We start from the raw sequence: 24354 nt of genomic DNA, 5'->3' as shown, positions 1-24354 counted from the left end.
TTTTACATAAAAAAATAAAGAATATCTTTTTATGAAATACTGTCATCAACGTGCACGTTTATTTCTTTTAGGAAATGCCAGGGTTTTAATCATGAAAGATAATTAAGGAACAACAAAAGATTGCCTACAAGTAATTGATGATGTTCCACTGCTTTCATTCCATATCTCATTAATGTGATGTTCCACAATCTGTCACTGACTCTTTAGAATTCACATTATTGTCTCAAAATGAGAACAGGTTAGTCCAAGTTGTCCATGCCAAAGATTACTGTTAGTCAGTTTATTGCAGGGGGATAGGGCATTAGGTCTCATCTCAAACAAGTTACTGAGACATTCTGGATAATGTCCAAACCCTAGGTGTGGTCAGATTAGACATTTGAAATGCCAGAGCACTTAACTGGTAATCGTCTTACACATGTGTAGTACTAAACCAAATCATAGCTTTGAGAATAAAATGTGATGGGTGCAGGAAACTGTTCTGGTTGCCCTTAAGGACACCAGGGAAATCCACTAGAATGAATACCCTGTAGTGCAGATGACTAGATAGGGCACAAATGTGACATGCATTAACAAGGTGAGGGTGTATGATATTGAAAGACCTGAAACACCCTGTACATGAATTTCATTATGATCCAATGCCTCATAAGTCCAGAGCTACTGTACCTTAACGTTGTTCCATTTTCCAAGTTAAAAGCATGCATGTAAAACATTCGTTTGAACCACTACAGTAATTGTGAAATGTTGCTTCCATGTCTTTAATTTGAATAAATGCAATTGATCTGGCAAGGATGTGGGGAAATCCGTTTTACATTGCATGTTCTGAAGACAAAATGCACTTCTCAATATCCTGTAGTTAACTGGCTTCCTCTCATCCACTACATTCCCTTTCCCTTCACCCTGAGGTGAACACTAATGGGGATCCATAATAAACATAAACATAAACAACATACAGACACCCGATGTCCTCCTGTCCATTTAGACATTTGAGTGGAATAAATTAGAATAAAAGTGCTGTAGGATTGATGCTTGAGCTTGATTTGAGTCTTGTACTATATACAGTAGTACATTGTTCCAAAGAATTTCAACTGCTAGTGACTGGCTGGAACATGAATATCAGATACCTTTAAAGATTCCGCTTTTAAGTTTAAATATTCAAATGTGAAATTTTATTTTATAAAAAATAATGTTCCCAGATATTAGTGTAGCTTAAACCAACACTGGTTATAACGCTGACACCTGCTGTTTTTTGTGTTTTGTGATTGATATTGATATTTCTCCACATTTGAGAGACTGGAGGAATTCTAACGGGGTTCCAGATCAAGATGGACGCCGGCATGGCGACAGACTGCAGACGTGGGGTTCAGTCCCGGTCATTCGTGGTGATCCAGTACACTTGGATGTGGACAGAGTTGCGGCAGACCTAGCCAGCAAAATACCTCCCCGTATTTACAACTCCCTAATAGTCCCCTGCTGTAGTCGCTGAATATGGTTAGCAGTCAATGGGGGTGGTTGCCAGGTTGGTGTTTGGGGTGTGATTTATCCAGGGGATTTGGGTTCAGGTTCTCGCGCCCCCCCAGAGCCGCCGCCGCCGCCACCTCCTCCCTTGAGCCTCCTGACCAGCTTCTCACTGCTGCGGCGGAGCGAGGCGCGGAGTTTACTGAACGAGCCGCTACGCTTCAACGAGCCACAGCCGTCCTGCGGGAGAGAGAGATCATGTATTACACACACACACACACACACACACACAAACACAGAGATTCAGACTCATCTGTCTGTAACTTGATAGACGTGCTGTGAATGTAGCGGTCAGATAAGTCTGTATCGAACAGATTAATCTCTGATTTCTTAACTAAATTCCTTAAAATCGTCGACTGAATATTGAACAGGCTTCAGGTTAGACAGAACTGGGCGTGCGAGTAAGGGATGATCTTAATTGAGTGACACCCTCACCCCGTTCCATTCCAGGCTCACGCTGACCTCCTCTCCTCCGTGAAGGTCGTATTTCACCATCACCTCAGAGCCCAGACTCTCACTGCTGCACTGCTTCTGCATCGTGCCAGAATGACTGGACATCTCAGTAGGGACACTTCTCTTCTGTCCACACACACACACACACACACACACACACGCACGCAGGAAAAACATGAATCAAATTATGTATAAATCAAGGAGGTACATTTGACAGAAGAAGAATGAAAGCAAACATTTACACCAGGTGAGGCTGATTGGAATCAATGTATTTTGGTTGTGATGTGTCTTAATTCCTTTACAGATTTTTTTTCAATTACCTCAGTATTTAATTGGTAGTTGCAATTGTCTTGCAGCCAGGTCAGTGTTTATAGATCACAAGGGATTCCCTATGTATTGACAAAGTATTTTAATGTACCCAGAGGGGATAACCCTATCTTCCACTTGCCAAGTCTTTCTCTACCATTAGACCAAGATATCCTAGTGGTTAGAGGATACCAGTAAGCATGACAGCAGGTCGACCTCATCACTAGATCATGGCTCCAAACCCCCTGTGCTACATAATGTCAGACCCACTTGTTTAGGGGTGAAGGTGGCTGCCTCCTCCAGCGTCTCCGCTGCCTCCAGTTTCCCCTGCCGCCTGTAGAGGGCGCCCAAGTTCCTCAGGGTGCTGGTCATGGTGGCACTGTGGGCAGGGGACAGGGATTATTTTACATTCTATCCCAGGTTAACTCTGTGTTTTGGTTATAGTAGATCCTTCCCTCGCTAGTTAATTTAGAGGACTAGACGCTGGACTTACCTGTCTAGTTTGCAGGTTCTGTCCCAGCCATCTTGTCCTGTTACAGAAGGGGAATCCCTCTGTTTGCCCTGAATAGAACACATTCTAAATTGGTTAAAAGTTCCAATGGTGATTTCTTGTATTTCGTTTTTTATGTTTTTGTTGTCATTCTTTCTGCATCTACATATTGACAAGTCGTCCTTAACGTTTGTGGGGCACACAGGTATTTGGCCAAGCCAGAATGTTGGGATTTGATCCCAGAAACTGGGTGGTATGAGTTTGACAAACCTGCTCTTCCCTCTCCTCAGCCTGCATCCAGATAGACTTGGCCTCCCCTGGAAGGACAGACAGACAGACACACAGACAGGCAGACAGACACAGACATACAGATAAGCAGACACACAGACAGACAGACAGACAGACAGACAGACAGACAGGCAGACAGACAGATAGGCAGACACACAGACAGACAGACAGACAGACAAACAGACAGACAGGCAGACAGACAGGCAGACAGACAGACAGGCAGACAGACAGACAGACAGACAGACAGACAGACAGGCAGACAGACAGACAGACAGACAGGCAGACAGACACACAGACAGACAGGCAGACACACAGACAGACAGGCAGACAGAGGTATGTGACACAGGAATTTCCAGACAGATTCCAGACCAAACTGACTGGCAAGAACCGACTGCGAATGAATTTTATCTCTCATTTCTTCTAAACTGCATTCATAAGATTATGGTTAAGATTGTGTGTGTGTGTGTGTGTGTGTGTGTGTGTGTGTGTGTGTGTGTGTGTGTGTGTGTGTGTTTGTTTGAGTGCCCCCTCTTACCGTTTGTAGAATCCTGTATCTTCTCGTGGGCGTGAGTGAGAATCTCTTTGTAAAGAACCTCTGCTTGTTTGAACTTCCCCTGTTTCAAGTAACATGAGGCCTAAGAGGGGGGATGGATTAGAAGGTGCGTTTTAATACACAGAGCACAGCAGGATGTTCTCATGCCCCAGAAGGGGAACAGACCTTGAGGGGAACCTGGTTCTAATCAGGTGGGTTCCCATTCCAAGCTGTTCCGTCCCGTGAGCCCTCATCTGTTCCCGTTAACGCCGCAAACTCACCGGTCACGGAAGTGCAACACGCAACGCTGCGCTTCACCTCAGCTCCCGTGTTAAACGAACGCTGCTGTTCCTACCAGCGGGCGTGAATCGATTTTTCCGGAATTTTCTGTGCGTCCGCGTGCGCAATCTCATAGAAATACATTGGATATTTACAATATATTCATCATATAGCTACATATGTTTTTCAACCTACTATTATTATACAGTATAATCAAAGCACCAATATCATCTCCACATGCTTGCATCCCAACATCCAATCAGACGTCACAACACGCTGTTAATAAATCCTCTCTCGCCTCCCAGACGTCAGGAGCTAACGACTCTCACCCAGAAGACGTGGATGACATCAGACTGATCATTGAAGTGGGAAAACGAGGAGAGTTATATGATCTAACGGCTGAGTTTTAGAAACAACACACGGAGAGAAAGCCCGCTATCAGCTGTGCGCTCTGAACCAGCATCTGGTGGGTTCGGTTCCTCTCAAACCCGCCCGCTCAAACAGCGTCTGTCACGCTTGCGCGACCGGTGAGCTCGAGGCGTAACCGATCCGATACCTCGTCACCTCGGATCCGTAAAGGGGAGCGGATGAAAGGCGTAGGATAGGGAACAGCCGTCTGGAATGGAACGCGCCCCGGCTCTCTTACGAGGTTGTTCTTGGTCTTGGCCACGTTGGGGTCATCCGGGCCCAGTCTGGTCTGGTAGATGTCCAGGGCTCGTTGGTAGTGCTGCTCCACCTCCGTGTATTTGGCCTGGTTCTGGCACAGCAGGGCCAGGTTGTTGAGCTGCTTGGCCACATCAGGGTGGTCCAGGCCCAGCATCTGGATGGAGAGGAGACAGTGGCTTGGATTAGCACAAAGTACAATACACTGCTAGTTTTTTTTTTTGCACTATGTTTGTATTTTGCACTGTCCTGTCCTGTCCTGTCCTGTCCTGTCCTGTCCTGTCCTGTCCTGTCCTGTCCTGTCCTGCCCATCTTTACACTGCCCATCTTTACACTGCCCATCTTTACACTGCCCATCTTCACACTGCCCATCTTTGGTGTAGATATAGACAGAGTAGCCTAAGACGGCTCACAGTGGCCTATAATGACAGTATGAGGCTGCTGCTTAAAGCTCCTAGAAGCTGTAGCGCTAGTCATGTGTTTGTTAGTCTTGGTGTACCCACCTGCCCTGCTGTTCTACTAAATCTGATGTATAAATGTATGTGTAGAGTTTCTGAATCAGAACATGATTTCTGTAATAATCAACCCTAGACGCAGCTGTCAGGTTCACTTCCAGAATGTGGAGCCACTGGCGCTCATGTTTATACTGAATTTGTATTGAACTGAACTAATTTCCACTTAGTCTAGGTTTTTTCTTATTATTGTTTGTAGGCTATGTATTTTATTGTATGTATTTATTGTGCTATGGACCTCCCTGTGGGCTGTATCTGAAATAAAGTTTGAATTGAATTGAAGTATAATGACAATAAAATAATTGTGATTGTGGTTTCTGCATGTACACTGGCACCCGCATGTGTTTAATACATACGTGACCCCGTTAACACTGACACAAGCACACACGCAAACCCGAGCCCCACCTTCTCCCTGATCTCCAGCGCTCGTTTGCACAGTGGCTCCGCCTCCTTGTAGCGCCCGGTCTTTCCGTAGAGCACGGCCAGGTTGTTGAGCGTCGCTGCCACCTGAGGGGACAGGGGACAGGGGACAGGGACGGGGGCGTCACCAGAGGGGTCACTGACACAAACACAGCCTCCAGATCAGTGACTGAGTAAACAGCTGAGTCCACAGCAGCGGGGTCAGTGATGGACAGCGTCGTCATGAGAGGCGGAGTTACTGTAGACTCCGTTGGCAGGTTTGGGGTCTGTTTCATGCAACTGCTAATTAACTGTTTATTACCGTTAATGATTTTAGCCTTTTTAAGTATGTGACAATAACATTCGATGTGGAATGAGTTGCAAAAGGACCTGAAATTGCCAGGATTGATTACACTGGGTGAATTTAAATCCATTTTAAAAGACTCTTGGTCAGTGCAACTGTGTTTGATAACTTGCTCTACAACTGATTCTTGCTGTGAAAGTATGTCTCTCTGTATTGTCTGTTCTTATGTTTATTTTATTGCTGTAACTTTGTTTATGCCGCCTTCTTGGCCAGATCGCTCTTGAAAAAGAGAGTTTAATCTCAATGATGCCTATCTGGTAAATAAAAGATTTGATTGATTGAATAAAATTGAAACTTTCAATACATTTCAATCTGTGGCCTCACGTTTTGTCTATGAATTGCTTGGCTCCTCAGTTCAGGATACGACACACACACACACACACACACACACACACACACACACGCATACTGTACATGCCCCCCCCACCCCCCCAAAACCCCCTTACGGCGGGGTGGTCTCTTCCCAGGGTCCTCTCCCGGACGGACAGCGAGTCGTTGAGGAGGCTGGCCGCCTCGCTGTACTTGTTCTGGTCCCTGGAAGACAAGCAAGTGGGCGGGAGGCTTGGTTACCGTGGTGTCTCCATGGCAACCTCAAGGTCGGGGCTTCGGTTGCCAGACCATGGCTTTTTTCCCACCGACCCTGGGTACAGTATCTGCTGTGTGTGACAAGCTAATTATCACCGTAAAAACAATAAGTGACTGTCCATCAAGTCCATATTTTCCTTTAGGGTTCCATTACATTAGTCATTTAGATGCTTTCATCCAAAGCGACTTACAATAATTACATAACATTTGTTTTAAAGAGGTAGACCCCCTCAAAGAAGATAGCTTGTTAAATGTTTGTGGGCCTTAAATGCAGTCTAATGTAATGTATAAATCAAGCTTTATGCCAACTCGAAAACAATTGTGAGCTGTACACTCAACTTAATTACACAAGTTGTTGTGTTGGAATTTGAATTAAGGGTTTAGACATACAGATGGATCAAATATAGTTCTGAAAATCAACTTTAATTTTGGAGCAGATTGTACTTTGGACTAATAGTAGGCATGATTCTTATTCTGGATGAAATGCAGTGAGAATCAGCTGATTGGGTTTCCTAAATAAATCTAAAACGGTGTAGAAACAGACATTGAGGTTTGTTTGCACATGGCAGCCGTCCCGAGAAGGCGGGCCCCCTGTTCCTCTGAACTTCCTGCAATATAATGAGCCACTATGGTCAGATACCTGATCTGTTGGCAGACACTCCCTCCTTAAAGATTAGCAGGGTGACCTATTGTACTCTGTGGGAAAGCTTCCTCGTGGATCAGTCTTCAAAGGGTGGGGCTGTTTTAGAGGGTGGGGCTGTTTTAGAGGGCGGGGTTGTTTTGGAGGGCGGGGTTGTTTTAGAGGGCGGGGCTGTTTTAGAGGGTGGGGTTGTTTTTCATTCATATGAATTTATGATACATGTTGTAACTGTTTTTAACTAAGTGCACTGTACATTGTTTTGTTGTTCTATTTTGTTGTACACTCAGCAGCTCTGCAGATGAGGTGGCCTCACCTCAGAGCTCACCTGAGTATAAATAAAGGTTTGGATCAATTCAGCAGGGAAGCAGGATCAGGAAGTTAGTAAACTGCAGTAAATCCCATCTAGCAGCCTCACCTGTGCCACAGGTGGAATTACCAGTCTACCTTTGGACCAAAGAAGAATTCTCACAGGTCTACAGGTCAAGTAGCAGCTTGGCACCCAAGATATATTCCAAATAACCTCTGGCTCCAACATTTACACCACCCTGCCTAGTGGATGTCCAGCATGGTGGCTAACCTTACTAAACTCTCACCTACGGACCACTGCTTGAACAGTACCGTGGTTAATCTCGCCGGCCGCTCACCTGTAGACCAGTGCCAGGATGTTGAGCATGGTGGCGACGTCGGGGTGGTCGTGTCCGGAGGTCTTCTCCAGGTCTTCCAGGGCCTGCTTGCAGAGGGGCACGGCCACCTCGTAGCGCCCCTGAGACGCGTACTGGATCACCAGGTTGTGGAGCGTTCGCAGGCGGGCCGGTATCTCATAGCCTCCTTGTTGGGCGGCGGCCATTCCCGCACGGCAGCTACTCTGCTGGACTAAAGAGAACATGAGTTCCACGGGTGAACATGAATTACTCCCCTAGGGTCATTCTACATCACTCTGGAGGTCAAAACATGCTGACATGAAGTTTACCGATTGGGTATGATTGTTATGATGGCGAAAATAGTTGTTGTTGTTGTTGTAGCATTACCATAACGGCACCATCATTACTCTATTACTCATTTATATTAATTAACTTTAATACTCATATTAGCTCTGAATGGGAATATTTTAAAGGTACTGTCGGCCATTTTGATACTGCTGATGGTTTTAGATGATATTGAGATTCTTCATCTCGCTGTGCGTCCTGTGCTTACCCCCGTGCCCCTGGTCCTCTTCCTCGCTGGGGAAGAGCTCGTCCAGCGTCTCCTTGCTGGAGTCCTTTTCTTCCTGGTGTGTGGAGGATGAACACTATTGTTATTATCTCTGACTTGTTTAATGGCAGGTGATTCTGTTAACCTTGCTTACACAGTGATTAGCTTCCCTACAACCGTAAGACACCCCATAATGTTCAGTGAATATAAATCAAATCAAACTTTATTTATATAGCACATTTCATACACAGAGGCAACACAATGCGCTTTACAGAGAGCAATGGGAGGGTGGGCATAGGTCCCACCCCTACATATTCCAGTGAATATAAGTCAAGACTTACTGGTTGGTAATGACTATACAATTATATATAACTACAGTATTATTGTTTTATTAGCATACTGTTTTGCATGCCCTGAAACAGTTAAGACAAACGTTATGTTTCTGGACTGCTCCTGGAATGCTTTGGAGACAAACGGTTGGAGACACTGTGAAATCCTGTTCCAGGACGGCATCCATAACCAAGATGGATTGTTCTGGGAACCAAAAGTTGTTTGTTTGGCGCGTGTTCAGACATTCTATTGCACTGAACCCATCTCCAAAGAGTCCTCCTCTTAAGAACCTCTACCTTCTTCTGACTGTACTTTCAGTTCTAGTGGAGCATGGGCCTTTCTTCTGCCACCCAAACATCTAATGAAGTGATTATTTAACCTCTATTTGAGTGCACATGTTCTGACATTGACTGATCAGACAAAGGCAGTGTGCTGTTTACCATTCCTGACGAGCGTTAGCAGGTGTCACTGTGTGGCCTGGATGGTCAGTATTAGATCCGACCTCGCTTGCCCACGCTGGTTTGGATCTCTGGTCCTCTGACTCGCCGACGCATGAGCGCCCCTCATCAGCACCGCGTTACCCAGCTGCCCCGGCACTGAGAGGACAGCGACGCCATGGGGCGAGTGGGCAGGGTTTAGACACAAATTAAATAAAGGATGTCTGCACAGTATACTGCTGTCCCTGCTCTGTTCACCCCTCACACATGGTGTTTTACCCAGGAAGGGCTCTGATGGGATGACTACAGCACAGGGCAGCAGGATACTGGGAGGAGATTTCCTTTCTTTGACTTGAGTCTTTCTTTTTACACTATTTTTTTGGAGGGCTGGGCTTATACCTTTTTTTTCTTTTTTGATCTTTTTTATTGAAGATTTCTAGAGAATACAAAATACAGTGTATTTATACTGAGGAATGAGTTTAATCAGTTCAACTCGGTTATGCATTCCTTATAAATAATGTGTGAAATCAGTAGTTTGATTATCGGCCTGAGATAATGTACTAAGTTTGGACTTTTGGAGAGACTATCATCTTTATTGCAGCAGGCAAACTCAATAAAGAAACTAAAAAATAATAATTTTAATAGGTTTCTATGTTAAATAATTTCAATTATGTCTGTCAATTGATTAAAACAATTAAATATTGATCTTATTAATCACATTTAATCGCATATATCACTTTTTGCTGGGAAAAGCCGTCAAATGAAGATATTTCAATTAAAAGATATTACATAATTGTGGCAGACGAGTAAAGCACTGAATCGACATTACAAAAGGTGACTTTAGAAGTTAATATATTATTTAATTAAATTATTATTTGCAATATCTTGTTATGTGTAAGGCTGTCAATGGATCTGAGCAACATACAGTATTCAGCTTCAGCGTTCGTGGATTTTCAAAACTATTGTGCCTCTTGATGGAGGCTTCATTGGAGGACATCATTTGCAATGCTTCCATTAAGCCCTTGTCTTCTACCATACAGTAGCAATTGACCTGCTCCATAGCAATTGGTCAATTTGTCTGAGGTAGACTTAGCCTACTCATTCTGTGCTGCCTGCTCTCTGTAGCCTACGGGGTCCACTTGGCAAAATCGATTAATATAAAAAATATAATATATTCTTATTATTTTATTATTTAACAATGATTAATTTGCGTTAATTGAATTAATTTGTTAATATTTGCTTAATTAATTTATCTAATCAACATTAAATTGACAGCCATAATTTCCATGCATGTGCTACTATGTGACCCAAGAAGTGGATGAGAGCAGGTGGTGAGACGCACCGGCGACGCGAGGTCGGCGGCGGGGTCGTCGTCGTAGCGCCCGAGGCGGCTCATGAACTCCAGGTGCCTCCGCTCCTCCTCCAGCTGCGCCACGTTCTGCTCGCTCTCCTGGAGCCTCCGCTGGGCGCCCGCCAGCTCGTCACGCAGCCACTGGTTCTCCTGGACCAGGCGCCGCACCTGCGCCCGCAGCTTCTGACGCTCCGCCTCCACCGAGCTCAGGTGGGCCGACAGCGCCAGCAACACCTGGGGAGAGGGATCAGACCAAGGCAGGATTAGAGAGTTTAGATTAAACAAAGGCCAGATTAGAGAGTTTAGATTAAACAAAAGACAGATTAGAGCGTGTTCACTCTTAGGTGACTGTCTTCATGAGGGACAGAAATGTCATTTGTGTGAGTGTGTGTGGCTGACTACACATTGTGGTATCTTGAGCCTTCATCAGAAAACCAGCACTGTGGTTTGATATGGATATGAACATAATGTGAAAAAGTGGTAATTGATTTATTTTCTTTGGCTTTAAATTAATATACAAAACATTTCATCTCAAACAGTGTGAGAGAGAGAGAGAGAAAGAGAGAGAGAGAGAGAGAGAGAGAGAGAGAGGGAGAGAGAGAGAAAGAGAGAGAGAGAGAGAGAAAGAGAGAGAGAGAGAGAGGGAGAGAGAGAGAGAGAGACAAAGGATGAGAAAGAAGAAGATAAATAGACAAACTAGATGAAAAAGCATCCAGAGTGAGACTTGGGTAAACGGAGAGACGGGCTGAGCTGAGAGGAAGATACACATTCGATTGTCAGGAAAACAACAGGCAGGAAAGACAAAAACTAAGAAGTGGGACAGATTACACTAAGTAACCAAACCTAGTAAACATCCCTGAAAGATAGGCATCAAATAAAATAAAACAGTACATGCGAGTTAAAAGGAAGTCGTTGTGTGACGTCCACAACACTTCCCTGATACATTCTGGCGACTCTATGCTAATGGCGCATAGCCCAAGAAAGCTTGACCCCCACTGCAAAGAAACAGCATCCTTAACCTTTAACCTCAACCTCTGACCTTGGGTGGAGCCATTAGACAAAACAGGGGCCAATGTTTTGAAACAAAACACAAACCGACAAGCCCAGAACCTGACCTTGTCCACAAAAAAAAAGTGGTTTCAATTTCAATATCGTGCTTCGTGGGAGACCACAGAAATACAAACATCTGACCTGTGCTTCACTCAGCCCCAGCTCCAGGGTGTCCAGGGACCGCCGGACGGCCCTGGCCTTCTCCTCGGCCAGGGAGGAGTCCTTGTGACGGGGGTCCCCATCATAGAGGGGATCCTCCTCGTCCCCCTCTCCCCACGGACGGTGCCGGCCCCCGAGCAGGCCCCCTAGGAGGGAGTGGTGCTCCTGCCTCAGCGCCTCCAGCCCCTGGATCACCTGTCTGGTCTGACCCAGCATCTGGTCCTGGGAGAGCCGCTCAGGTAGGGCCGTCTGATTGGCCAGGGTTGGCACGTTCTCGTGCATGCTGGGAAGGGAGGAGAGGGAAAAGATGGCGGTAATAACGCGTTAAATTAAAGTGCTTTGATAAGTAGCCCATAAAAGCCCTTGATAAACAAGAGCTATTGTTATCATTAGGATGAACGCCTTTTATTTTGTAGATCTTAGTTTAACACCTTAATTAGTGTCTCATCGGGCGAGAAAGAGAGACTTTCAGGCAGTTAATAGTCTCTAAGCCGTCAAGCAAACAACTGCTTTGACACAAATTAATACTGGAATCCAAGGATTAACTGTCGGAGGTTGGACTACAAAGGCATAAGCCGTCGACAAGAACGAAACATAAACGCATTCGTCGACTTAAAACTTAGCTTCAAACTCAATCACACCATCCGAGACTCGCCCCGGTTTGGTTCTCGGCTAAAATGAGATATTGGCTGTACCGCCATGACCTCCTGCAGAGGGTCGCCGGCTAAACCCAAGGAATGCTTTTGTGAATGGCGTCGTGGACGGGAGACACAACAATGAACTGACCCACACATTATACTGCCCCCCCCCCCCCCCCCCCCCCGACACCACCCCACCCCCTCCTCGTTCTGATTTGGGGGCACAATTTGCCATAATAGGGGGATGATGGTCGAGGAGAGGGGTGCTGAAACAGACTATTCCATTGGAGGAGGGGAGTGTTGTAGGCATGTCTGACTGTGTCTGATAGTATTTTACTATCATCATCACTATCACCATCACTATTAAAATGAATACTCTTGATAGAATTGTCAAGATAAAGCTGTGGAAGTTAAACTAATCGTATGCTTGCTTCATTAAAGATGGCATTGCTCTTGCTTGCTTTTAAATAAAGTATTGATTTTGACTATGGTTGTATAGCAGTCAGGAATGAGTTGTGTACAGTACAGTGTGTGTCCCAGCTACTGTCTCGGTCTTGGCAGGGGCGCTGTGGTCTGTGTGAAGGACTGCTTGTTTTTGTTTTGTCTTCTGGAGAAACCAAAACAAGACAAGCTTGTCTCCTGATTTGTTGATTCCTATTATACCAATCATGAACCAAGGTTTTGATTTGGTCTGACTCTTTCACTCTCTCTCCATGCACGTGAAATAAATATATGGAAATACTGATGGTCTGTATCAGGTCAAGTTCTCCTTATTGATTATTAAGGACAGTTGGATTCATTTCTTTAATGATTTCAATATTGGATTATTAATGTATTCCACATATCCTAGACGACACCTAACATCCTTGGAATTTGAGAAATCCCTGGGGCGGCTGTAGCTCAGTTGGTAGAGCGGGTCGTCCAATGATCGTAGGGTCGGCGGTTCGAATCCCCCCTATCCACATATCGAAGTGTCCATGAGCAAGACCCTGAACCCCAAATTGCTCCCAATGAGCAGGTTAGCACCTTGCATGGCAGCTGCCGCCACTGGTGTGTGAATGGGTGAATGGGTGGCCATTGTAAAGCCCTTTAGATAAAAGCGCTATAAGTGCATTCCATTTACCATTGATATACATATGCATTATTTTTTTTAAATATACCACGTGATAACATAGCTAGTTGAAAATAATTTACAGTAGGCCTACAATTTATAGTTATTGTGACATCACACGCCTACACTATGCTGGCTGCTGGCAGGAATGTTAGCGGAAGAGGACAGTGAGGTAATAGATAACATTGTCTTCTCTATCACTAGGTTATTAGTCACCAGGGACAAAGACTACCATGCCAACAGTTACTAGGACAGCTGGACGAACGGCCTCTTGAATGGCTGGGAGAGAGGCTGTAGGTTTGATGCTCAGTGGAGGGTTACTAGATACAATGGACGACTCATGTTAATAGTCTGGAAACCTTCTAGTGAAAAGTATGTCCATAAAACACAAAATATGGACAAATATATTTTACATTGCTGTAATCATTGGTAACAAAACCCTTAAGTCACTCACATAACTGGAATCATATTCCTCCCACACCATAAAATAGATCTGCCCACTTCATTTCCCTTTACTTAGTCTAGGGAAGAGAAGTCTTTCATAATATTATCATTCACAACTCACCCAATGGCGCACTTTTTGGCAACCGATTTTTTGGTTCACATCCAGCACCAAAACCATAAAGGAGGCTTATCCAATTTGTAGTTCTAAAACTCACCATGCACCATATGGTTCCACTAGACTTCCAAAGAGAGAGACACAAAGCCTGTGTCATCTGAGATTGAACCAGCCGAACATCGTCGCTCTTTGGTGGCTATGTTGGCACTTGGCCCCTATGCACCCTAACCTTGGCCATTAAAAGCTGTGAAGCAAATAATAATAATAATAATAGAAAATGGCATTGGGCCAGCATCCCTGGGGACACTTTCTACTGTATCCACGCCACCCCCAGCAGCAATGCACTGTTCTTCATTTTGCATGGATTTGTGACATCCCTGTGACCAGGCAACAGCAGCCTATGGCATGTGACAGAACTGGAAAGACCAGCATATGGGTTAGGTAAAGCCCCCTTTTAAAGTCACTTTAAAATGGTGACAGTTGACTTAGCAAGCCTGTGAGGACACTGACCATGGCGTCCATTTCAATCTATCAAGAGCAGCTTTCTGATATTCTGTACAGAATATGATGAAAGCGATGTTTATTACATTTCCAATGTGATATTTCATTCAGATGAACAAGACTGTCATGCATAATGTGGTTAAAATGTGCTGTATAAATAAACTTGCCTTGCCTTGCCTAAAAGGCACCCATTATAGACAGAAGTGACTTTCTACTAACCTCTTCATTACATCTCAAAATTATTCCATTTTAAAATAATATTTCACACAAAAATATGATAAATTCATACCACGCAAGACAGCAGGTCATACTGGGCAGCCCACCTGTTGACTCAAGATGTTACCATCCCAGGTCCATGAATGTATAGTGCGGATCACCACACACCCTGCAATGATTCAGGTCGACTTTCTATTGCCAAAAGTTGAGAGATATTCGCTGCTTACCCTGCCCCCCGAGAAGAGGGAGAATTCCAGGAGAATTCCAAGGAAACAGATGATTCACACATGCTCTTTAGAATACTAAAAGCCAGTGGGATCTCTATACTGTAAGACTGACTATAGGCTACTGTGAAGGAATACGCCATAGCACTTAAGCTTGCAAAGAAACTAAGCTACTTGTTATTAGTGAATTAATTTAGGTTAGTCTGTACTGTAAAACTAGAGTGCTATCACCTGTTAACGTATGAAGTTAACATAGCTTACATAAAATCAAAGCTTTAGAAGTTCTGCCAATTCCCTAACCGGCCTATATATCCCAGTAACTACTGTGTTCCAGCAATCTCACTATCAAATGTAAATGTTTTTTTAAGTATGCTTCATTTCAGACATGGACATCTATAGCAGAAACATCGGGTATTAATTCCCAATGGCGGCCGTCACTATAAGATCTAAATACCTACATATGTGGACGGACTTCAGATTGGATAAATTCAATTTACCTTGTGACGTAATTATCTCCGTCGACTAAAGTTAAAACCATTAAGACATTATTCACAGGAGTCTCTTGTGCTGTACGCTCCGGTTAACTAGAATATTTCACTTTAGCCAGCCGGTGCCCCGCGGTCTGATTGAGCTTTAATATTTAACCCCGCCCTTTTAGCAAGGCTAGACCGGTCACCGTAAATCTAAACTTCTGGAATTATAGCCAACTACGACTAATTAATCCAGTTGTAGCATTAATTGAATGAATGCATCAAACTTGAACTGACATAATTGACTGAACTATTTCCATTGCTTTTAATATAAATACAAACCAGTTCTCTCTTCACTGTTCTCACATTTGAATAGTGAACACTGCTTTTGACAAGAAGAATGAGAACTAAGGCAATATAAGTAGCATAAATAAACACATTTCAGTTGATTGGGAACTATTTTAGACAATGTAGACAAAGTGCAATAGATAGCATATAGCCGATAGGCCAACATCGCCATCTGTTGAGTTCAATGAGACATGCAACTCAGACACTGCGCTCATTGCGTAATTTCAAAGGAGAATGCCCCAGATGATGCACGTACGCTGATTCCGCCCTCTGTCTGGACCGCCTGGAAGATACATCGTCATCCTGTTCCAATTCCAACGTTCTAAACTTTAGAATCTAAAGAAATGAGACGTTGTCATCTTCTGCAGAAAGGTAGGCATCTCATTATTGCTGTCTTGATCTTGCGTGCTGTTTTGTAGTTTTTTAGACCCTTATCGTGCAAGGGATGAGTGTTTGTTTTTGTTTACGTCTTGTATGCTAATATTGCCACCATTTCTGAATGATGCGTAAACTGTGGCGTCGGTGTGCCCCCAGCTGGCATTTCAACGTTGATTCATGGGTGATTCAACGTCATGTGATACGTGAATCAACGTTGGATTAGGTTTTGATTTTGAAAGGTGAATTAACGTTGATATCGTGACGTTGTTCCAACATCTTACTCTTCAACATGGGTGAATTAAGGTCTACAATCACTGTTAAATATGTGTTGAATTTGAAAGGTGAATCAACTTTGAAATCCCAACTTTGGTTCAACGGCTTACATGGGTAAATTAAGTTCTTTGAGTCAACTTTGCATCACTGTTGAAATTGCAACTTTGTTTCAACTTATTACTTTTCAATCATGTAGCCACGGAGAACAAAGGCGTGAACTTTTCACAATTTTATTTTACATTAGAATCAAGATGCATATGTAGGACTACAGTTAATGGGGTTGCAACAATGACAACTGTGCAAATAGCAACAACATCAATCCAACAATAATGTGAAAAAATAAGTGTTTATGGCACTGGCATGCACACACACAAACACACATTTTGTGACATCCAAACATGACATTTTGTGACATACAGCAATGCTACAGAAAAGGGCATTAACAGTCAATCTGCCAGATGGTAACGTACAGCTTTTGCTTTCTAAACAACCTCTGCAGCACACGACCCAGGATGTAGCCTGTTAAAACACAAAAGCAAAACCAACTCAGCTAGCAAGCTAAACAATATAGTAACCTTACAATCTACAAGTAGCGGGGAACAATGGAATGACTGGCACATTTCTCAGCTTGTATATATGTAGATACTAGCTTCGTCCAGCTTGTGCGAGACAAACACACGATGCACCCAATTCCATATGCACCGCACCCAAATTTCTAAAGAAACTACGGTGTCTATAATAGGACATCCTCAAATGTCCACGAAAGGAAATTCGAATCTCATTCTTTGTGTAAGCGCAAAATAAGGATTTTTTGACCAATACAATTAATTTATTGCAAAGATATAAAGCAAAACCTTTGTTGGGCCACTTTTTACCCATATTGTGCATTAAAGGGCTATAAGGCAGGTTGAAGACCTCATGTTGACCTTGTTGTACCTCAACGTACAGATCTTCAACAGAATTTCAACGTTGATTTATAAGTATTTTATCAACCTTTTTCAACCATTGAGCATTAAATATTGTTTCAAGGTTGAAAAGATGACTGACATTAATCCAACTATATTTCAACGTTGAAGGTCGGTCGTGTGCCAGCTGGGCCATTTCTTCATGACAAGTGACATTTAATATTGATGGACCATGTCAAAAGCACAGTCATCTTATTTTGCATGTTACTGAAACCTTAAACACATGATCTAAAATATACCTAAAATAAGATGGCATATGGCGTGCACAATTAATTTCCAGTGGTTTATCCGTACCTGGAAAGCACATTTCTTCAATCAAAGGTTTACTAAAAACACTCACTCACTCACTCACTCACTCACTCACTCACTCACTCACTCACTCACTCACTCACTCACTCACTCACTCACTCACTCACTCACTCACTCACTCACTCACTCACTCACTCACTCACTCACAGAATGCTTATTACCAAGTGGTCCTTCAATTAACAATGGGGTCCCCGAAATGCAGTACAATGACACATGTAATAGACCACCTTTCACCTTTCCTCCCATCTGTCAATATAACCCCAATCAGGATTTTTTCTAGCAGTCAACAACGACTTAAAGGGTACACTTGTACTTTGTCTCTCCAAACAGTGTGACGTCATCTGGCCTGCCGAGGGCTCAGAGTGCGTGGAATTTAGGAAGAGACAGAAGAGAGAGAAAAAACGGTAAGTAATGATTATATCAGTACATTTGACCTGATAGGCCTCATGCATTCATTCTCCAGTAGTCTGAGCTACATTCAGAACTCCCTCTGTATCATGTGCACTGCTAATAGAGGGATTGAAATGGCTTGGGAAATGAAAATAGGCCAATGGTGTGTGTCCAAATAAAATAATTATGTAATACAAGGTACCAGACAAATTGCCATAGTAATTACTTTGCTTGTTTTACTTATTTTATGTTTTTGTTCATATGGCTGATACTCTCACAAGTACATACTGTAAACTGCTGGCCTACATGTGAAGTGGCGACATCTCAACCTCCATCCAATCATATTACATTCATATTTCTGCAATGTAATTATGGCCTTGTGGATTTCTTATTGATGCTTAGCTGTTAATAACCACCCAATGGTAGTGTAGGGCAAATAAGTGAATGCGCAATGATTAATGGGATTGTCCAATGTCCACCTTTTGTGGATGGAAATGTTAATGAACCCTCTGTCAAGGAGTTTGATTCATTGCATTATGTCTCAGTCGTTTCAGGAGAGAACCAGACACTGCGCAATGGCCGCCCAACTCCTCCTCTTCCTGGCGTGCGTGCCGTTCCTGGTCATGGCGCAGGAACCCTCCGCGGGCGAAATCGAACACCTCAGCTCCAGGAACACCGACTTCGCCATCCAGCTGTACCGCGCCGTCGCCAGCACCACCGACGGCAACATCCTGCTGTCCCCCATCACCGTGTCACAGACCCTGGCTGCACTGGCGGGCGGCGCCGAGGGACCCACGCTCAGTCAGCTCCGGGAAGGACTCTGCTTCCAGTCTCTGGCCCCCGGGAGGATCCCTGGTGGGTTTTCACCCGTTTCTTCTTAATGTCTTGACTGTGTTCCTGGCTCAACTATTGAAATGGTGGCATCTGCCCCAGAGAACAGAGGCATGGGTGCAAAACCGGAGGCCTCCTTCAGATGTGAGACTGCTTTACCTTAAATTGCCATATGGTATAATATATTGACAACAGTAATTTACTAAAACAAATGGGGTTGGTAAAACACAAAAAGAAAATAGCTGATCATTTTCAACAATAGATGACTACCATGCACTCTCCTGTTAGTCATGTCTCTCTTATGAAGTATCTAGCCCATGTTTACTGCTCTGTATATGTTCTTAGCCAATAGACAAACATTTTCCAAGAGCTTGCTCGATCGTCTCGTTGAGAGAGGTCACAGAATAATTTTTTCAGCTCACTTTTCTGGCCCCCGGGTGAAACTGATTTTTTTTCTTCCCTCTGGAATATGTAGGGGTGGGACCTATGCCCACCCTCCCTCCTATTGCTCTCTGTAAAGCGCATTGTGTTGCCTCTGTGTTTGAAATGCGCTTTACAAATAAAGTTTGTTTTGATTTGACTAAGATGCCTCTTTTTTCTTCTTTTTGTTTTTAGATCTCTTTGAGAAACTGTGGAGGATCATCAACCAGAGTGGCGTTCTGTCCCAGGCCATCAGCATCGTCGCCGGCCAGCAGTTCAACATCTCCGCAGAGTTCAAGGGCCAGGTCGAGAACAAGTACAGCGCAAACATCCAAAGCCTGGACTTCGCCAACCCGCAGGCCGCCAAGGAAGCCATCAACGAACTCGCCCTGAGGCTCACGGCCAATCAGGTGAAGGACGTGGTCGGCGACATCGCCACTCAGACCCAGATGATGCTCGTCAACGCAGCATTCTTTCAAGGTGAGGAGGACGCCTCAGGCTCAGTCTGGAGAATTTGCTTTTGTGTAATTACTGTACATTATAAAAGTGAGATGTTTTTGGGGCTTCAGTCACTTTTCAGACACTTAAAACATGAATATAAACAGTAAACAATCCATTCAAATGTTATTTCACCAGGTACGTTTACCCTGGGCTTCAACGCCAGCGTGACCCAAGACGAGCGCTTCTACGTGGATAAATACCACATCGTCCAGGTCCCTATGATGTTCCGCTCCGACAAATACCACCTGGCTTACGACCGCTCGCTCAAACTGGGCGTCCTGAAGCTGCCCATGTTAGGCGACATCGCCATGCTCGCCCTTCTGCCCGACGAAGACGTGGACGTCACCTTTGTGGAGGAGCAGATCAACGTGTGGGGCTTCCAGGCCTGGCTGAGGCAGCTCAAGAGGACGTAGGTGGATTCATGACCTCGGATTCAAACCCGGGTCAAGTACAAACATATCCACTTCCTGGAAATGTTTGAATGGATTTGAGGTGCACGTTTGTATCTTGGGAGTTAGCACTTCTTGGACTGTTCCATTGGTTGTCTTTGTACTGGGTAACCTAAATCAAGTGCACTCCAGTTGTATTTGACCCGGGTCTGAATTTTATCGCATTCATCTCCGTTCATTTGGTTGTGTTGTGACTCACATTCTCTAAAGGCTGCAATACACTTGCTGTTTAACAATGCGTATGCGTAGACAAGCACGTATTTTGCAGCGCGTTAATTTCCGATGACCTGCAGTCAACCGCCGCCAAAGGAACACAGGACACGCGTGTTAGCCATGTTAGCCGTGGACACGTAGTTAAAATCAAAGTCTTTTTTTTTTTTTTTTATACCTTTATTTAACCAAGTTAAAGTCGCACAGAAATGAAAAAAGCATTCTGTCCCATTTTGATTCACATAATTGGTGATGGTGTGTACCTATTCAACGATGTATGCCCAAAAAATAACAAAATTCTACTTTTATTGTAATCTTATATCAAAGTATATCATTTCTTACTTCCTGGAAAACGGTAGGTCACGTGCAATAACGACACCAGGTGCCTTAGATTTTAGGCCAATAATCTCACGACATCCACCCATCAATCAAGGCTATCCTTCGATCGAATCTGTCTAAAGTTCTTAAAACCCGTCCACTTGTCAATGTTCCAATCAAATTCCTATAAACGCATGTCCCACCCTCATAGCTTGTTTGTGTCGGAAATACGTCAAACTACGGAAGTTAGATGATCTCAAACGTCCGTTTCTGTGCGACTTTAAAGACTCATTAAGATTAAAATCTCTTTTTACAAGAGAATCCTGGCCAAGAAAGGCAGCAAGTTTCCTGAAAACAAGACATAAAGGTTACGATACACAACTAAATAAAGGTTACGATACACAATGACAACAAAAAACAACAACAACTGCAACAACAATGACAACAAATGTTAACAACACTAGCTCAAAGTGCAAAAATCAGTAATAGTTCATAGTATGACGATCAGTTCAAACAATTACACCTACCAATAGATTCAGTTTCTATAGCCTTTACAGCACTTTTGAATTCATTCAGAGTGATTCTGTCCTGTAGAATCAGTGTTGCATCATATCTATCATGGGCTCAACAATACCCTGGACGGTGTGATATACAACACCTGAATTATATGTAACTCTATTTCCTTTAACATTTTTTGTCACAATGCAACTTTCAACTTGAGGTTATAATTGCTCATTGACAGTGATGTCACATCCTGCCCTTACAGGAAGCTGGAGGTGCAGCTGCCTCGGTTCAGACTGGAGCAGTCATATTCCCTGCAGAAGGTCCTTCCAGGCCTGGGTATCACTGAGCTCTTCCAGGACACCGCTGACCTGTCCGGCGTCGTGGGAGATAAAGGCATCAAGCTGTCTGAGGTGAGTGTGTGTGTGTGTGAGAGAGAGAGAGAGTGTGTGTGTGTTATCTGCCAGTGTCCTTTTCTTAGTATATTGCATTCAGCGTGTATCTATGTCTCCATTAATGTGCCCATCTCCAGGTGTGTATCTGTTGACCTGTGGTCACTTCCTCTAACTCAAGAGTTAATGATTGAGTAGTTGAAAGAGTGATAAGTGGTGGAAGATTTAGAGGAGACTGAGTTGAAATGCGAGCTGTGTCTGTGTCGTCAGGCGTCTTTCACATGGAGTATTGCATGTCCACCTGTGGTTTCTTCATACTGTTCGGGGTAATTGTCGCAGTGAAACCGAAGACGTCTTGCTGAGGAAAAACTGGATTTGTTCACATCTCCTGGTTCCTTGGACACTGTTCAAATCTTAATAGGTGCATAAATGTAATGAGCATCACAGCTAATACACTCAGCTGAGTAGTTGACCTGCTGCTCAATACCACTGTGTAGAATGAATGAAACGCAAGACAAATTGTAAGGGGAGAAAATGTAATTATAATTACTTATGTTATTATTAAATACAAGCAAGTGAATACGGCCAACTGTGAACAATTCACATTATAGTTTATAGGTCTTTTATTTGTATTGCAGCATCTGCTGTTCTTACAGGCCTAGTTCTGAGAGACCTCAGTCTCAGTTTGAAAATGAAAGAGTCCTTCAGAAACATCCAAGGCCCCAGTACAGTGGGATCAGAGGTCACCTCCTACAGTGAATATACTAGATCTCTAGGGGTGGTCGTTAGGTCATTAGCTGACCACTCACCACCACTAGGAGGAGCAATATTAGTGTTGCTTCCCTTAGTGTAATGGGGTTGTGGAGGATATGACATTGATAACATCTGACATCTTGAATCATGTGACATCTTGATGGATGTAACTGTCACTGCCGAAATAAATGTAGCAGGTCCTTTAATGATGAGATAGTGATAGTGCTATGAGCAGTACCCTTTGAAGGCCTTCTTTTCACTTATTTGTTGTATAATTATTGGTGTATTGAGGTACTTCCTGTGTTACTGTACGCACCACTAAAACAAGCTGTCTGCTAAGACGACTGTTTATTTGACCAAATTGTAGCCTTCATCTTTCACTAGTCCACGTTCAACCTGCCTAACCAGACACTGTGGTTGTAGTTTGTGCACAAGGCGGGCCTCACCGTGGACGAGACGAGCAGCGGAGCGGGGGGAACGTCGAACATCTTCACCAGCCCTCCTCCTCGGCTCACATTCAACCGACCCTTCCTCTTCATCATCTACCAACAGACGACCACCTGCGTTCTGCTCATGGGCAGGGTGGTCGACCCCACCAAGATGTGACCGCTGCACGCGCCGTGATTCAGGGTGGTCGACCCCACCAAGATGTGACCTTGTACTGTGTATTGTATTGTGATGTAGCCTACACAATGGCATACTTGCCCATAGAGATCTCTATGGGCATACAGTATACAAAGAGAGATCCATCGTGTACATAGCTATGACATGAGCATTGAGCACTAGTATCTCAAGAGTGCAGTCTGTCAAAATCTTTACAGTATATGGACCGTTTTATATGACATAAACATAAATAACCTTATAACAGGGTTTAGAATGCTAAATACCAAACTACTCTTTTAAGAATGCAGGTCAACAGAGAGATTATGCACTGATTGTAGGTGTACAGTATTCTACAAAGTTATCTACCTAAGTTTATCCTCATCAACTCATTTAGAATGTTGACAAGGCAGGCTGGGCTCAACATTCCGGAACCCTCAGGCAGGCTGTGCACCGAGGATTCCGGAATCTTTAGGCAGTAAATGAGTTTAAAACCAGACATATATTCAGTACAGCTTTTATTGATTGGGTGTTGAGGCGTGGTGTTGGTGGTTCACTCAGGTGTTAAACAACACCCGGCACAATCTCATTGGTGGATTTCACGAGTAGGAGCACCTTGCATGGCAGCTGCTGCCATTAATGGGTGAATGAGAGGCCGTTGTAAAGCCCTTTAGATGAAAGCGCTATAAGTGCCTTCCATTTACCATTAATATACATATGCATTATTAAAAAAAATTACCACGTGATACATAGCTGGTTGAAAATAATTTGCAGTACAATTTATAGTTGTTGTGACATCACACGCCTACACTATGCTGGCTGCTGGCAGGAATGTTAGCGGAAGAGGACAGTGAGGTAATAGATAACATTGTCTTCTCTGTCACTAGGTTATTAGTCACCAGGGACAAAGACTACCATGCCAACAGTTACTAGGACAGCTGGACGAACGGCCTCTTGAATGGCTGGGAGAGAGGCTGCAGGTTTGATGCTCAGTGGAGGGTTTCTAGATACAATGGACGACTCATGTTAATAGTCTGGAAACCTTCTAGTGAAAAGTATGTCCATAAAACACAAAATATGGACAATTATATTTTAAATTGCTGTAATCATTGGTAACAAAACCCTTGAGTCACTCACATAACTGGAATCATATTCCTCCCGCACCATGAAATAGACAGTGCTTCCTGAATGTTTTCAGTGATAAATTTCAGTGATAAATTCATACCACGCAAGACAGCAGGTCATACTGGGCAGCCCACCTGTTGACTCAAGATGTTACCATCCCAGGTCCACTGAATGTATAGTGCGGATCACCACACACACTGCAATGATTCAGGTCGACCTTCTATTGCCAAAAGTTGAGAGATATTCGCTGCTTACCCTGCCCCCCGAGAAGAGGGAGAATTCCAGGAGAATTCCAAGGAAACAGATGATTCACACATGCTCTTTAGAA

The 24354-nt window shown here is 43.8% G+C and overlaps 2 protein-coding genes across 8 annotated transcripts; one reads left to right on the top strand and one right to left on the bottom strand.

The window, feature by feature from the left end:
* Window positions 1–84: 84 nt before the first annotated feature.
* LOC311310783 (kinesin light chain 1-like) lies at window positions 85–15996 on the bottom strand. Of its 6 annotated transcripts, none has more exons than XM_084440339.1 (14): window positions 15868–15996; window positions 11527–11827; window positions 10327–10569; window positions 8221–8293; window positions 7671–7899; window positions 6248–6335; window positions 5444–5545; window positions 4510–4683; window positions 3588–3687; window positions 3035–3081; window positions 2768–2835; window positions 2545–2653; window positions 1951–2094; window positions 85–1695 (listed from the first exon to the last, which is right to left on the bottom strand). In XM_084440339.1, the coding sequence occupies exons 2-14, from the start codon at window positions 11824–11826 to the stop codon at window positions 1537–1539; spliced, it is 1836 nt and encodes a 611-aa protein (XP_084296465.1). In that variant the 5' UTR covers window position 11827; window positions 15868–15996; the 3' UTR covers window positions 85–1536. The 6 variants fall into 6 exon arrangements, with proteins under 6 accessions (XP_084296465.1, XP_084296462.1, XP_084296463.1 ...); XM_084440336.1 differs by lacking the exon at window positions 15868–15996 and adding an exon at window positions 15291–15427; XM_084440337.1 differs by lacking the exon at window positions 15868–15996 and adding an exon at window positions 15291–15427 and having other exon boundaries at window positions 1951–2091.
* On the top strand, window positions 15841–23647 carry LOC311310785 (alpha-1-antiproteinase S-like). 2 transcript variants are annotated; one of them, XM_084440344.1, is made up of 7 exons: window positions 15841–15983; window positions 17867–17940; window positions 18484–18781; window positions 19373–19657; window positions 19814–20087; window positions 21422–21569; window positions 22725–23647. In XM_084440344.1, exons 3-7 carry the CDS (start codon window positions 18502–18504, stop codon window positions 22905–22907), a joined length of 1170 nt encoding a protein of 389 aa, XP_084296470.1. In that variant the 5' UTR covers window positions 15841–15983; window positions 17867–17940; window positions 18484–18501; the 3' UTR covers window positions 22908–23647. The 2 variants fall into 2 exon arrangements, with proteins under 2 accessions (XP_084296470.1, XP_084296469.1); XM_084440343.1 differs by having other exon boundaries at window positions 18472–18781.
* Window positions 23648–24354: the final 707 nt, after the last annotated feature.

The sequence above is a fragment of the Borostomias antarcticus genome, assembly GCF_949987555.1.
Source record: "Borostomias antarcticus genome assembly, chromosome: 6".
NCBI lineage: Eukaryota > Metazoa > Chordata > Actinopteri > Stomiiformes > Stomiidae > Borostomias > Borostomias antarcticus.
The sequence above is the reverse complement of the archived record's forward strand: the minus strand, read 5'-3'. Positions and strand labels throughout refer to the sequence as shown.